Genomic DNA, 16,008 nt, shown 5'->3' with positions numbered 1-16,008 from the left:
ACAGTTTTGTATACTAATTTATTCTATTGTGTGTAGTCTGCACTAGCCCACCAGGAATTAATGTACATTGAGATGATTTTCCATACAAGTAACTAAACAATCAATCTCATATAGTTGATACATATAGTGTATGTAGCTGGGGATTCACTTTAGAAGCTTTGAACATATGACATATTAAAAGGACTTTTACTTACGTTTGTGGTTACCTTTAGTAAAATTGTAGAAAGATTGTGTTTAATCTTCATTTCTTCATTAATTTTAAGACCCCCCTGATCTGCACTTCACTCTTGGGAGTGTCTCTCCTGGTAATACAGGCTGGGTGTGAGGTCTGTGTATATGCAATGTGTGCTGTCTTCACTCGCTTTCTTATATCAGCAGCACAGCTAAAGAACTAAACTTATTTCCTCTCCTCATGCTTTCCTAGTTGTCTACAGCAAGTTTTATCTGCTCTCCATAAAGCTTTAAATACTTTCTCTCTTCTCCACTTCAGATCTGTGTCCAACCATTTCCCACTCCCTTCTGCTATTGCCAAAGCTGGTTTCATACATCAGGTTTTTTTCTTTAATAAATGGAAAATGGTCTGGGTTTTTTTCTACAGTGTGCTGGACTCAGTCCTTGTGATGAGTGAGCACTACCATGCTTGAATGCTCAGTCCTTGTGAAGAGCGAAAACTACCATGCCCAGGTGCTCGGTACTTGTTAAGAGCAGTCGGATGCTCAGATGGATGCGACTCAAGCACCTGAGTATAATGGAAGTCAATGGCGAACTCAAGCATTTATCTGGGAAATCTTCCCGCTGACTTCCATTATACTCTGTAACAAGCAGAGACTGTGTGAGCTTCTGACTGCTCGTTACCGGTACCAGGCACCTGAGGATGGTAGTGCTCCCTCATCACCAATTATGATACTATGATAAGATATACAATTTTTACAAAATCTTAGAGACACATAAGTACAAGACACTAACTAAAAATTAGCTGTAATATAAACACCACCTGTGTATGCCGATTCATATGCAACGTTAACGTACCTGCAGCTAAACGTATATTGTTCTGTTAATAATAAGTCTGTGATGGTTATTTAATCAATCATTTAATATCCTGTTTAATACTAAACCTCAGTTAAAGGTATTTTACAGTTTCAGAAAAATTATTCACCATCCCTGGATCCAGCTCCGATTCTCCACCGCTGCCCCCGTGTCTGTTATAGTCTGCAGCGTCGACATCACAACACCGCTGCAGGCAATCAGTGAGCTCCCAGGCTGTTTCTGAGTTCATGACGCAAGCCGCTGAGCTCAATGATTGGCTGCAGCGCCATAGATCTGATGTCAACGCTGCAGACAAACACCAGGAGAAGCAGAGGAGACTCTGGACATGAGCAGGGTTATTAAAGCAGTTTGTTTTTTAAAAAAACAAGCTGCATCTTCATGGAGAGGGGTTTTCACGTAAAAAAAAAACCCTCTTTATTGCAGAAAATATTAAAAATGTCTTTTTTTAATTTTTTTTTTTTTACTTTCCCACAGGCACAGGTATGAATTTTTGCACTGCGGTGTGTCTCCAGATATTCGGGTATCAATACCTTTACTAAGGATTGGAATCCTACTCGATTACGATTGTGACAGATTATCATTTTTTAACATGGACATCCTCCAGCACCTGTACACATTTGAGTGCCAATTCCGTCATCTAGTGCACCCATGTTTTGCACTGGAAAAACCAGGACGTTTGAAGATACATAACGGTATTCCGATACCTCAATCACTGAATTTATCCTGAGGAAATGGAAAACCCTGGCACAAACTGTTGGATAACCTGTGGAGTGGTGCATCTACATACGAGAAATACCACGCGTGGCGGAGGTGCCGGCATTGCTGGAAGATTCTACAATAAAATGCAGTAATTTAGCTCGCGGAGCTTCATGTACAGTGGATGGATGGTAGATTTATACATTTCCACATAACAGTCTTTGCTATATCAATCAAATAACTTCGTGCAGGCATAGCACAAACATTAATAGGAGCGCAGTCTATTTTTCCTTATACAATTGCTCTTTATAGGAAAACCAATGCTGAATTACATGGGTAATGCGGCCTCCATCTTCCTTGTCACAGCTCCTTGGGGGAAGGTTTGTAGATGCTTCAATAATTTTAAGTGATTTGGAAAAAAAAAAAAGAAGATCCAGACGTCTCTGATTTTTATAGTCTGGAACTATAGAATTTGTATGTCAAAGATCGGGGTTAATGGCGGAGAGAGTCCACACTGGAGTGGCAGGGGGTGATTAAGGCTCATTTATGATAAGCAAAAAAAACCAAAAATAAATAGGGGAACCCCCTCTTTTTGGTCAAATTTACTGTAAAACTAGAACACCACAGGATATAGAAATAAAAGATTTTCTTTACTGTTCTGTTGAGGAACAGAATCCAGATTCACCCTGTATTTTGTGAAATTAAAGAGAATCTGTCAGCAGGTTTTTGCTCCCCCATCTGAGAGCAGCATAATGTAGAGACAGAGACCTGGAGTCCAGCGTTGTGTCACTTACTGAGCTGTTTGTTGATATTTTGATAAAATCATTGTACTCTCTGCTGCAGACCTAGTAGTTACACAAAGCTTATGAATATGCTGGACTAGTCAGCACGCAAAGTAGTCCGCTAATGATAATCTACTGCTGATTAAACAATGATTTTATCAATTCTACACTAAGCAGCCCAGTAAGTGACACATCGCTGGAATCAGGGTCTCTGCCTCTACGTTATGCTGCTCTCAGATTAGGTAGTAAAGGCTTGCTGGCCGATTCCCTTTAAATAGTCCCCTTATTGCACAGAGTTGGAAAAATACCTTTTTTTTCTAATCTTCCCAAAATACTTTACTTTCCAACAAGATAAAGACACAGCTACTGACCGTCCCAGGGAACTGCGTCTTCATTATTAGGGATTAGAGAAATGTTAGAGTTTGGATATTCGGTTACATAAATAAAAAAATAATAACTTGATAGTTTTTTCTGCAGCAATTATTCTCACTTATTGCTCTCATGCAATTTTCAACTCAAACATGACCTTTTAAATATCTGTCAGATTGTTTTAGACCTCTGATTTGGGTGTAAAAACAGACCGAGATCACAAGATGTATCCACATATGTATTTGGTTGAACAATTTGTCCAACAACAGCTGTCCACTGTCCAGACCTAGGATTATAGACGTGTCCAAGATAAGGAGGTTGTACCAAGTTACTAAACTATCACCTGTAGATCGGATAGTGGATAACTTACCGATTGCTGGGACCTCCAGGCATCAATGTTATCCCTTAGGCTATGTGTCCACGGGAGAATGTAGCTGCGGATTTTTCTGCATCAAAATCCGCAGCTTTCCCGCAAAATCCGCACCTTTTCAAAGGTGCGGATTTGCCGCGGATTTGATGCGGATTTTTTTTTTTCCCAATTTTAAAGCCAAAATCCATATGAAAATCCGCAACAATAATTGACATGTTGCAGATTTTTACGGATCAAAATCCGCACGAAATCCGCTGCGGAAAAATCCGCAGCGTGGGCACAGCATTTCCAAAATGCCATAGAAATGGCTGGGAAGTGCCTGAGCTGCAGATTTTCGGGAAATCCGCGGCTTTTCCGCGAGAAAAAGGCAAACATTAAACATAACAGGCCTCTCCTGGCTTAAGGCAAAAACATAGCACAATCACATACCGTGGGCTTCCAGTCCAATACAGTCTCTATTGGAAGTGTGGCGCCTGTACACACTGGCTCCTGCCAGCTAGCGAACAACACTTGCTGTGGTTCCTTCCAAGAACCCAGAGACACTCTGCAGACTCCTGTCTGTCTCTCCACTGCAGGAGAGCTTTGGTCCAGTAGCCACAGCACTTACCAGCCTGGCTTGCACACTTACTTCCAGTCTAAACCCAGACTGAAATCCAGAGCCCCGTGTTCAGCCTTCACACAGGCTGATACACCCAGAGCTCCCTGCTCTGCTCTCACACTCCGCAGAACACACACTGAGTCTCCTAAATCAGACTGGACACACCCACAGGTGGAGGTCTGTGATTATTCAGACCTGCACAGCACACAGGCATTATTAAAGGGAACCTGACCCTTATATGCAGAAACAAGCCTTTGTGGAACTACAAGTCCCATAGCAACCTCTTCAGTTTAATATCACAGCGACCTTCTCCAGTGGGACATATAGCGACCATTTACCACATTGGTGGTCGCTACCTCACATATCCCCCCCCCTCTGTTCAAACTTGTAGGGTTGAACATTTGATAACCCACAGGGGCCCTGAGACAGGGCAGTACTGTTACCTTGCCCTACCAGTCGAGGGGGCCCTCTCTGATAAATTTGAGCTTTAGCTCCCGACATAAAGTCTGTCATAGTCCCCAGACTCGTCTCAGTCAACCCCCTTCTCAGATACACCCCCCGGTCAGACCTATCTCTCCATGACTGTCTCCAATGACCAGTGGGGTAGTGAAACTCTCTTCCAGTCGAAACTACTGTCTGGTCTGACTCCGAGCTATCTAATCCACTAGAAGAGCTACTGTCTGGGCACCTCAGCACTGAGCTGATAGACGATCTGCTATATCTAGACAAACTGCATTCTCTTTTTGCAGATTTACTATGGCTTGTTCTTCCATGGCGTCTTCGGTTGTCATCTCTCCGTTGGTGTGTTTTCTCAAGACCATCCTTCGCTATAGATATATCACTCCCTTCATCCTTTCCTTTGGACTTTAGAGTAGAGGGCTTGGGCCATTCAGAGTCTATGCTATAGCCCAAAGTGTAGTTAGGTCTTCCATGACCTTGGTTCCTTTCATTATAGGACCTACTTCCTGTGCCATCTGAAGCAACACCTTTATCAGGTGGGCAACCCTTCTCCTGGCCCCAGCCTGAAAGCGGTCTCCACCTCATACCAACTTGATGGAGTGGTTCTGCAATATTCTGCCTTTTTAGGTTCAACTGCCTTAGTTCTTCAAGGTAACCCAGGCGGTACTCTAGGAGGACTTGTACATTTTCAACATACTCCTTTTTTCCCCACAATGACACATGGAACCATACCGAATTCACAGAGTATCTTGGCTTCATTATGAATATCAATTCTTACTCTCGTCACACCGGACTTATCAACCATCTCCTGCATGACTCTTCCATGTCTTCCAATCAGCTTCTTGACCAGTTTTCTCTGGGCACTTGTGTGACCTCCTCCACAAACTCCAACAACCTTCGAGCTATCTTGACTGCTTCTGCAGTTTTCCCATAGATTCGGAATGTTCCACTGTGTTTTTCCACTTCAATAGCTGGAATACCTGGAACCTTCATGGCTTGCTGAATGTTGCTTCTCAGTGCTCTTATTGCAAGCCCAATTAATGGCTTCTTCACAACCACCACTTCCTGAAACGCTGCGGTGAGCTGCTTCATATGCTCCAATTGTCTGGTGTCTTCTTCCATTTTTGTAGAGATGAGCCACTTCGTGCGAAGACACTGTAGGTGCATGCCACTCAGGATAGCCACCCGCTTCTTTGTGACATCACTTACAGAGCACACCACCAACCGACAAGACTCTGGGGCAAAGTACACTTTATAGGCTCCCACGGCAGTCTTGAATTTTTCATGTACTGCCTCACTGGCACAGGCTTTTCTCAAGTCTGCAGGGACTTCTACCATGCACGTAAAGACTGGCCGAATTTCTTTACCTGTAAGGCCATCGGGTCTTCCCCATCCATCCTCTTTTCTTATCACAGGCTCCACCTTTGGAATTGCATTCTCTTCAGGTTTTTCCATAGCCTCAGAGCCTTTGAATTTTTCCTCATCTTTGACCTCAAGATTCTCAATCTTCTGAACCAAGTCCATCTTTATGGCCTCCATCTTGATCTTACCAGTAAGTTCAGTTAAGCTCTCAGCTGCTGATGAGAGTTCTGAGCTAGATTTCCCTGCTTTAAGGGTTCTCTCAACTTCTGCAGCTTCAGCCATCTCTTGGGACTTTGCAGCATCACCTTCTGCCAGTGTCACACCCTTCACCACAGTTCTCTGTTCCTCTTAGAGCTTTGGGGCTGTATTCACTGTTATCCACCCTAGCACAAGATAGTTCACCGGTCTGCTCACTATGACCATTGTGGATTTTTCCTCCACCAACACTCTCCAGGATTTCTTCATTTGTAGTGCTTTCCAGAATTTCTTTTCCTATAGTGCGTTCCAGGATTTCATCTCCTATAACACTCTCACTTGACAGATCATCAGCTTCATACTTGGAAATTATAGGGGACACCACTACTACTTCCTTAGTTGGCTCCTTTTCTGTGATTTCACCTTTCTGATTTCTGTCGTTACAGTGTGTCAGTTCAGTATCTGACTTTCTTTTTCAGGATTTCACTGTCTAACTCTACATTAGCGGTTGCTACTGTCAACGTGCCTTCCTCAACCTTCTCTCCCCACTAAGACGGTATACATTGCACTACCCCTCGGCGCTTATTACGTCTTCGGCGTCGAGAGGAGATTTTATCTCTCAACTGTCTGTACCTCACTGTACTCAGTCGTCAGGTTACTAGAGTCAGTGTCACTCCCCCTGGTGTCCTGGACTAACAAGCCCCCACTTAACCAAGCGTTGAACCCCCTGTCTGGAGCTCTCCCGTGTTTAATGGTCACACTATCCTTTGTTACTGTAAACGCCATATCCCTAGGGGGGGCACGTCCATCTCTTTCTTTGGTCACCCCTAACTTAGTACTGTCACCTCTAGTAGGCACAGTCTTCCCCTTATTACATAATATCATACTTCTAGGAACACTTTCAGCCTCCCGATGTGATAGGGCTTCCTTTGAGCCTTTCCGGCTGTTACACAGGCAGCTGGCCATTTCCGCCATCGACCACAAGTCCTCAAAAAAATTAAAGTCCCGGCCTATTTTAATGGGATGCGGTAAGTCAGGCACTACCCCAACATTAACGGGTCCAAACACCCCATCCGTCTTAACGACCACTCGGGACCGTGGATACTCTCCAGTGTACCCATGTCTGCAGCTGGCTTCTATCCTTTCAAGAATCGGGTAGGTATCGAGCGTGGCCCTCACCAGGGACACCAAGCTCACCGAGTCTACCAGCCCAGTCACACATTTGCCATCAACTTCCACAGAACACAGACGTGACTTCTCATCAGCCGGGCAGTCTGTACCGCAGACCGGACACGCATAGCATGAACACCATTGTCCTTGGCTACTGTCCATCGGTGCCACTGCAACTTCAGATTTGGGATTCTCCACCCCTTTTTGGGCAACAAAGTCTAGAGGGGGAACATTCCCTAGCTTCCCAAGGGAATTGTCAAGTGCAAGCCTACCCAGTTACTCAGTGCGCCAGGCAGCTCCCTGGGCACCCCGGGACAGTACTGGCCCCAGAAGGGACTGCATCAACTTATCCGGTGCCACCAGGCCCAGTCGCTCTGCCAGCGACTCCTGTTGCTGTGGTCGCTCCTGCTGCTGTACCTCTTGGCTGCCGGTCTCCTGCAGTTGCTGCTCACCGATCTGCACTAGGTACTTTAACAGTAGCTCATCCACATAAGCTGCTCCAGTCATGGCCGCTCAGCTCCCACGGACCTTCGTGGACCCGCCGATCCACCGCAAGCCGCTTGAGTGCGCCGTCAACTTTCGTGGACCCGCCGATCCACTGCAAACAGCTTTGAAAATTGGTTTCTTGGACCCGCCGATCCACCAGCAACACTTCCTTGCAGTGTGTAAACAGCAGAAAAAAAAAAAACCTTCGTGGACCCGGCTGATCCACAGGAACAACACCTCTGCAGTTGCTAGACGTGCTGCCTGGATTGCTGCCCGCAGTCTAGCACCATATGTAAGGTTGCACCCCGCAACCTGGGGGGTTCCACTCGCTTGCAGCGGTGTGAGGTAGCTTCAGCAACACATGTACACAGTCTCTTTATAAAAATGTCCAGCCGTTTATTAAAACTTGTCATAAACGGCAAACATTAAACATAACAGGCCTCTCCTGGCTTAAGGCAAAAACATAGCACAATCACATACCGTGGGCTTCCAGTCCAATACAGTCTCAATTGGAAGTGTGGCGCCTGTACACACTGGCTCCTGCCAGCTAGCGAACAACACTTGCTGTGGTTCCTTCCAAGAACCCAGAGACACTCTGCAGACTCCTGTCTCTCCACTGCAGGAGAGCTTTGGTCCAGTAGCCACAGCACTTACCAGCCTGGCTTGCACACTTACTTCCAGTCTAAACCCAGACTGAAATCCAGAGCCCCGTGTTCAGCCTTCACACAGGCTGATAGACCCAGAGCTCCCTGCTCTGCTCTCACACTCCGCAGAACACACACTGAGTCTCCTAAATCAGACTGGACACACCCACAGGTGGAGGTCTGTGATTATTCAGACCTGTACAGCACACAGGCATTATTAAAGGGAACCTGACCCTTATATGCAGAAACAAGACTTTGTGGAACTACAAGTCCCATAGCAACCTCTTCAGTTTAATATCACAGCGACCTTCTCCACTGCGACCATTTACCACATTGGTGGTCGCTACCTCACACAATACAACCGCTTTAAAAAAACATGATGTGGACAAAGCCAAGTCAATGATGTAGATGGCTAGGTTTCAAACCTTCAAAAACAGGAATGTCTTACTCGTTTTTGTAAAACTAGAAGGTGGTCCGATTCTAACGCATCGGGTATTCTAGAATTTATTGTGTAGTTAATGTATGTTTTTTGTTATATATATTGATGTTGTTGTGTGTAGTTGCCAGTGTTTGTGTAGGGCACTGTAAATGTTCTGGGTGTTGTCTGGGTGGGTGTGTGTGTGAGAGCGGTGTTGTATGTGTGTTGCGTTGTGTGTGTTGCGTTGTGTGTGGAGCGCTGTGTGTCTACAGTGTTCTGTGCGTGTGGTGCTGTGTGTGTTGTGCAGTTTGTGTGGGTGTGGAGTGCGTGTGTGTTTTGGGGGAGGTATGTGTGTTGCGCGGTATGTGCGTATATATGTGTATGCCGCGGTTTGTGTGTTGGGTGTTGTGTGTGTGCGGCGTTGTCTGTGTAGGGCGGTGTTTGTGGTTCCCAGTGTGTGTGTGTGTGGTGTGTGTTGTGCGGTGCGCGTGTGGCGCTGTGTGTGTGTTTTGGGGGGAGGTGTGCACCCCCATCGTGCTCCATCCCCCATGCTGCGCACCCCCCATCGTGCTCCATCCCCCATGCTGCGCACCCCCATCGTGCTCCATCCCCCATGCTGCGCACCCCCCATCGTGCTCCATCCCCCATGCTGCGCACTCCCATCGTGCTCCATCCCCCATGCTGCGCACTCCCATCGTGCTCCATCCCCCATGCTGCGCACTCCCAATCGTGCTCCATCCCCCATGCTGTGCACTCCCCATTGTGCTCCATCCCACATGCTGCGCACTCCCCATCGTGCTCCATCCCCCATGCTGCTCACTGCCCATCGTGCTCCATCCCCCATGCTGCGCACTCCCCATCGTGCTCCATCGCCCATGCTGCGCACTCCCCATCGTGCTCCATCCCCCATGCTGCGCACTCCCCATCGTGCTCCATCCCCCATGCTGCGCACCCCCCATCGTGCTCCATCCCCCATGCTGCGCACCCCCCATCGTGCTCCATCCCCCATGCTGCGCACTCCCCATCATGCTCCATCCCCCATGCTGCGCACTCCCCATCGTGCTCCATCCCCCATGCTGCGCACTCCCCATCGTGCTCCATCCCCCATGCTGCGCACCCCCCATCGTGCTCCATCCCCCATGCTGCGCACTCCCCATCGTGCTCCACAGTCACACATCACACAGTATACACGCACACATCTGATCGCATACACTCACACCCCACTTCTCCCTGTGCCCTCCGGTGGGCGGTCCCAGCAGCTGTGCTGCACGCCGTGCTCCTCTGCCGACACTCACAGATCCGATCGCATACACTCACACATCAGAACACACGCACACACCCGATCGCATACACCCGATCGCATAAACGCACACACCCGATCGCATACACGCACACATACACTGACGATATCGCACATACGCACTCACAACATCCGGAGATACCACATGCTTCCGGCTATGTGATCCTCCGGCAGGTCCTGGAAGGTCACTTACGCCGAGAAGTAAGCGATATCACTGGATGTTGTTGTGTGTGGATGCGATCTGATGTGTGTGTGAGGTGTGTGTGAGAGTGAGTGAGTGTGATCTGATGTGTGTGTGTCTGTTCTTGTGTGTGTGTCTGTTCTTATGTGTGTGCGTGTGTGTGTGTGTGTGTGTGTGTTCCGCCGCTGCAGGACCTTGATGTGCTCACCTGCTCCCGGTCGGCGTCTGGTGAGTATGACTGCGGGGGACTCTTTCTTCTGTCTTCTCTCTTCTGGGGGTGCCCGCTGCTTATAATGAAGTGTCTTGCAGTGTCTTTAACTCTTTCACCGCTGCATGACACTTCATTATTGACCGCAGCGTATGCCGGCTCCCTGCACATGTGTACCGGGAGCCGGTGTACGCTGGAGCGGGCGATGCGTGCGGAGGTCCGGGGCGAGCGGCTAATCCATGTGGGGGCGGGGCCAGGCCGAGGCGAGCGGCCAATCCGTGGGGGCGGAGGGGGCCAGGCCGAGCCCAGCGGCCAATCCGACAGTTGTCACTTTTATGACACTTACGGTGACACTGTCACGTGCCACAATTTTGGAGCAAGACAGACAGAATAAGGCAATTACCGTATATATATATATATATATATATATATAGATAATGTCAGTGGAGCCTACACTACTTTTACACAGACTCACTTTCTGTCTCCTCTATCTCCTTCCTTTACAAATGGCACAAATGGCACTAGTGGTGCTAGAACCTTGTACCTCTGCTCCTCAGGCATTAGCAGTACTGGTGAGCCATCATTCCTAACACTACCTGCTAGAACATGGCTAGAGATCTTCAGGTTCCCTTAGTATGCTCTGATAGAACATGGCTAGAGATCTTCAGATGCTTTTAGTATGCTCTGATAGACCATGGCTAGAGATCTTCAGGTTCCCTAAGTATGCTCTGATAGAACATGGCTAGAGATCTTCAGATGCTTTTAGTATGCTCTGATAGACCATGGCTAAAGATCTTCAGGTTCCCCAAGTATGCTCTGATAGGGAACCTGAAGATACCTAGCCATGTTCTAAGTATGCTCTGAGAGAACATGGCTAGGTATTTTCAGGTTCCCTAAGTATGCTCTGGTAGAACATGGCCAGGTATCTTCAGATTCCCTAGTCACATGTTCAACTCTTGTTTTAAAAAAAACAACAAACAAACAATACACACGTGCACAAATCAGTATAATGTCAGATCAATGCCTAGATGCAATGCACTGTAAATGAATTTATGAAAGGTAAAACACAAAAAACATTTTTTACTCTCGCCTATATCACATTTTAAAAGGGAACCTGTCACCACTTTTTTGGCCTATAACCTGCGGCCACCATCACCAGGCTCTTATATACAGCATGTTAGAATGCTGTATATAAGAACCCAGGCCGGGGGTATAACATAAAAAACACTTTATAATACTTACCTAACGGTCGCTGTGGTGGGCCTTATGGGCGTCTCCGTTGTCCAGTGCCGGCACCACCTCTTTCGGCCATCTTCATCCTGTTTCTGAAGCCTGGGTGCATGACGCGGCTGCGTCATACACACTTGCCGATCCTGCGCAGGCGCACTACAATACTTTGATCTGCCCTGCTCAGGACCTGAATGCCGGCGAGTATGGATGATGTTGGACCCGTCATGCACCGCGGCTAGAAAAGAAGGAGCACAAAGATGAACAAAAGAGGCGGCGCCGGCACCGGACAACAGAGACGCCCATAAGGCTCACCACAGTGACCATTAGGTAAGTATTATAAAGTGGTTTTTTTATGTTATACCCCCGGGCTGGGCTCTTATATACAGCATGTTAGAATGCTGTATATAAGAGCCCGGTGGTGGTGGCCGCAGCTTATAGGCCAAACAAGTGGTGACAGGTGCCCTTTAACTTGTTTTGGAAGACTGGCAAAGCTAAAAGGCTGTACTGTAGATTTGTAGAGACTTTTGCTCTGTGCGTAATATACTCTACATACCTCACCACTGATATTGCAAGAATTAGAAGGAAAAATTATGGAATTCTGAAAATCACAAGATCAATAGACAAGTTACAGACCTGCAAATGATGAAAAAAATATATATATATATATATTTTCAAAACATCTCAATTTATTCAGTATCAAGTATGAGCACCTCGTGCAGAAATATGCATACTTTACACGTCTTGGCTGCCATCAGTGAAGTAATAAATGGTTGCCTGAGGAATGTTCTGCCACCCTGAATGCAGGTGGGTAAACCATCAAGATCCGCTGCTGGCAGCTTCCTCTGCAATTACTGACCAATGACATCCCAGATGTACTTAATGGAACACAAGTCCAGAGCTGTGGCGGGCATGTTGTGCTCATATCTCCAGCTTTATGCAGTTTTAAAAAAATTCAAATGAGCAGCACTTTCAGAAAATCATATAAAAGTGACATGACTACCACACATGAATAAACCCTATTATACAAAGCTCCTGTTCACTCTGACCGTTCATACCGCTCTTGATGAGAGGATGTAGTGGTCTCAGATGCTCCTGATTAATTTAGAGGAACACAACACAGCTCATCATAGACTTCAGGAGGGGGCGTCATCTGCTAGGGTGGGATGGTTCCAGCTTAGTTTATTTTGGCGGAGCGGATTAAAAATGGCGTGCGAATGTCAAAAATTGGAATTTGTGACTTTCCATTTCGTTTTATTCCAGACTTCTTTAATGAATAGGGGCCATAAAAGGTCTGAAAATGAAAAAGTCATCATAATGCATAAGAGTGGATCTTTATTCCGAGGTCTTTATTCCGATAGTGGAGATGCCGAGGTTTTCCTTCCGTAGGTGAAGCTACTTCAGAAAAAAAGCTGGCAGTCTTTTTACTGAAGCAACATTGCTTGCAATTTTGCTGTAGCTCAGACTCGAGTCTTTTTTGTCTAAGGCCGCTTTCACACATCAATTTTTTGGCATCAGGCAAGATCCGGAGAAAAAACTGATGCGACAGATCCGGCGAAAAAACGGATCAGTTGCATACGTTTTTCCATCAGTTCCTTCAGTTTGACGGATCCGTTGTGGTACTGAGCATGCTCAGTTCAAAAAACCGAAGCCGGCGGCCGTATCAGTTATTTTGCCGCATTACATTGGATCCGGCGTTCACAGGCTTCCATTAAAACACGCCGTACGGCGCCAGATCTGGTGCGATGCGGTTTTTCGCCAGAGACAAAAAACGTTCCCCTCAGCGTTCCATCCGGCCACCAGACAAGCAAATTTTGCCGGATACGGCAAAAGTCAGATGGAACGCAAGGCCATCCGGCGCGAATAGAAGTGTAGGGGGGAAAAAACGGATCCGGCGGCAATAGACACCGGATCCGTTTTTTCAGGTTTTTGCCGGATTATGCCTGATGGCAAAAAAACTGATGTGTGAAAGCAGCCTAAAGGCCACTTTACACACAGAGATACATCTGCTGCAGATCTGTGGTTGCAGTGAAATTATGGACAATCAGTGCCAGGTTTGTGGCTGTGTACAAATGGAACAATATGTCCATGATTTCACTGCAACCACAGATCTGCCAAAGATTTATCTCTGTGTGTAAAGTGGCCTTAAGTTAAACTATGACAATTGAACAATCAACATGCTACTCTTTTGATCAGCTTGGCTGTTTCTGATCGCCAAAGTGGTAAAAAGTTACAGCCTGAACATGTGCACAGCAATGTAATTTTTTACAGTGTTATTGAGTCACTTTTTTATGCGGAATCCACCTAAAAAAAAAAAAAAGAGTGTCCACATACACTAACACTTCAAATTCAATAACTCGTTGTTATAGAGGACTTTTCACCAGTTTGAGCATGTTAAAATGGTCATATCATAGAAAGTGGCTGCGCAGCTTTTTTTAATTTGTTTTAATTTCTCTACTCCATTGTGGAGATATTATTCTGTAATGTTTAGGATATAATTTACATTATATTCTACTGGGCGTTATCAGATGTTTGTCTCGTAGACCTTGTGCTTCTTCCCCTATATGAGGTTGACCAATCACAAGCAGGCAGCAATCACACAGGAGAAAAAAAAAAAGAGAAAAAAAAAAAAAAGGGACCCACCCTCCTATCCACAGTGATTTCTGCATGCACTGTGTAGAGATACAGCAGAGTTACGAGTTATGTATAATTACAAACACTTGCAGATCTCATCTGACGGTAGTCAGCATTGGGAGAGTAGTGTATAAGAGCTGACAGCAGTGTGGGATGAGATCCAGAATGGATTATAATTGTGAATTTGTTTAAATGTGACAAATCTGTCAGGTCTGCATAAGGAAAATAGTCTTCCCCGTGGTCCCCACATAGCTTCTCATAAGTCGGATCAGATACCCACACTTTGCACTGACGAGGGGCAATCACCCCGAAACAATGTGTCTGCAAATTGGGATTCTGATCTGGCAAATAAATCATAAGTCTTATGAAAAGGCTTGTTTAAAAAGCCACATTTGACTTTTAGGATTGCTACTTCCAATAGGTGGCGCTAGAGTTTGTCTCCTTCCTCACTGGAGGGACAATTTTAAATGTGCAGCAATTGTTCACGAACAGTGATCCTCGTTGGACAGTGGCTTTAGGCAGTTAGGATCTATGGCTCTGTACTATTAATAGAGAGCAATACACCCCCTCAGATCTACAGTTATGCTCCATATACAAGGTTCTGCTCGGTTGTAAATGAGTGGAAAGGCTCACTTAGAAAAAAGTCTGTATGTATGGGGATGGACACAATTTTGGCTTTTTCTGTCTATGCAATCTAGTAACTGTTTTAAAAAGTGTGAGATTACAGTGCCCATATATCACATTGTATTATTTTCTGGGTGTGAATGAATGAACAAATAGCGGCAAGGGAACATTTGCATTACCTGAACCAACAGTGTATCAGAGCATTGTCCTTGTGTGCGGCTTCCGGTCTGTAACCTACCACTATGCTTGACTTGCTTATGAAAAGGAAGACAATTTTTTTCAGTCTGCATAAGTTCAAAATAAGATCATGGGCTTTTGTCAAGTTACAGACGTTGCTATTAATACACTTCCTTAAAAGAAAAATATTTTTTTTTAATTTATACAGAAGAGCTATAACTTAGCGGCAATGATATGGTTGTCATAGAAACTAGATGACGAAAAGATTCTGACAAGTGTCATGCAGCAATATGCCTGGAAGAAATCCTACAACATACTTATTCTTTGTAGTGAATAATCATTAGCATGTAAGAGAGGAAGCCTGAATTTAGTTTATAGGTCGGGATTCCACTGCATAAATGCTTTCCATTGCAAATGGTGAAATGTGCATTGAGTTGTGCACAAGTTGTGGATCCCGAATCTGTAGAGCTACTCAAATTGCACAGATTTTCTCTGTGGCATGTAGAAAAGATTTAGCGAAATCATGTTGATAATGCCAATAAAGCTGGGGCAACACGAGCAAGTGCATCAGATGTGATATGCTAGCTCCCGGTGTGCTGCAATTGTAAGCTGAATGTCATACCACTGTGATCCGATCTTGCGATTCATCCAAAACATTAATGAAAATATAGTTATGTTTCTATGAATTGGAAAAATACTAATCCCTAATGGTGAGCGACCGTGCTTGGCACCGCTTGATAGATGATCCAGCATAGGGGATGCTTGGGTACTTTCACTACTTGGCCGAGTATCACAGGTGCTTACATGTGTTGTTCGAGAATGATTCGACACAAAGCAATAGCTTCCTTCAGTGAAGAGACGGCACCCTAGTAAGAGCCACTTGAAGTCTCTGGCTGGCTCTCACTGGGGGTAAAATAAACTTGTCGGGATGCCATGTGTAAAAAATTAAAACACCCACCCTCTCCCGGAAATGCTCTGTTTATGGCTGGCTGATTTACATTACACTCATTACTGCAGACGAACCCGCCAGAACGTCTAACCTGTTTCTAGTAGCGGGCACC

General features: G+C 45.8%; 1 protein-coding gene across 1 annotated transcript in view; it reads left to right on the top strand.

Annotated features, from left to right (window-relative positions):
• FSD2 (fibronectin type III and SPRY domain containing 2) overlaps positions 1–3,275 on the top strand; it is a 41,478-nt gene extending 38,203 nt beyond the window's left edge. The window contains exon 13 of the mRNA XM_075345842.1: positions 1,522–3,275. Coding sequence (XP_075201957.1) covers positions 1,522–1,774 — 253 coding nt within the window. The 3' untranslated portion in view covers positions 1,775–3,275. The remainder of the gene's footprint in view (positions 1–1,521) is intronic.
• Positions 3,276–16,008: the final 12,733 nt, after the last annotated feature.

Source organism: Anomaloglossus baeobatrachus, chromosome 4 (assembly GCF_048569485.1).
Source record: "Anomaloglossus baeobatrachus isolate aAnoBae1 chromosome 4, aAnoBae1.hap1, whole genome shotgun sequence".
Taxonomy (NCBI): domain Eukaryota; kingdom Metazoa; phylum Chordata; class Amphibia; order Anura; family Aromobatidae; genus Anomaloglossus; species Anomaloglossus baeobatrachus.
This window is presented reverse-complemented; position numbering and strand designations above follow the sequence as displayed.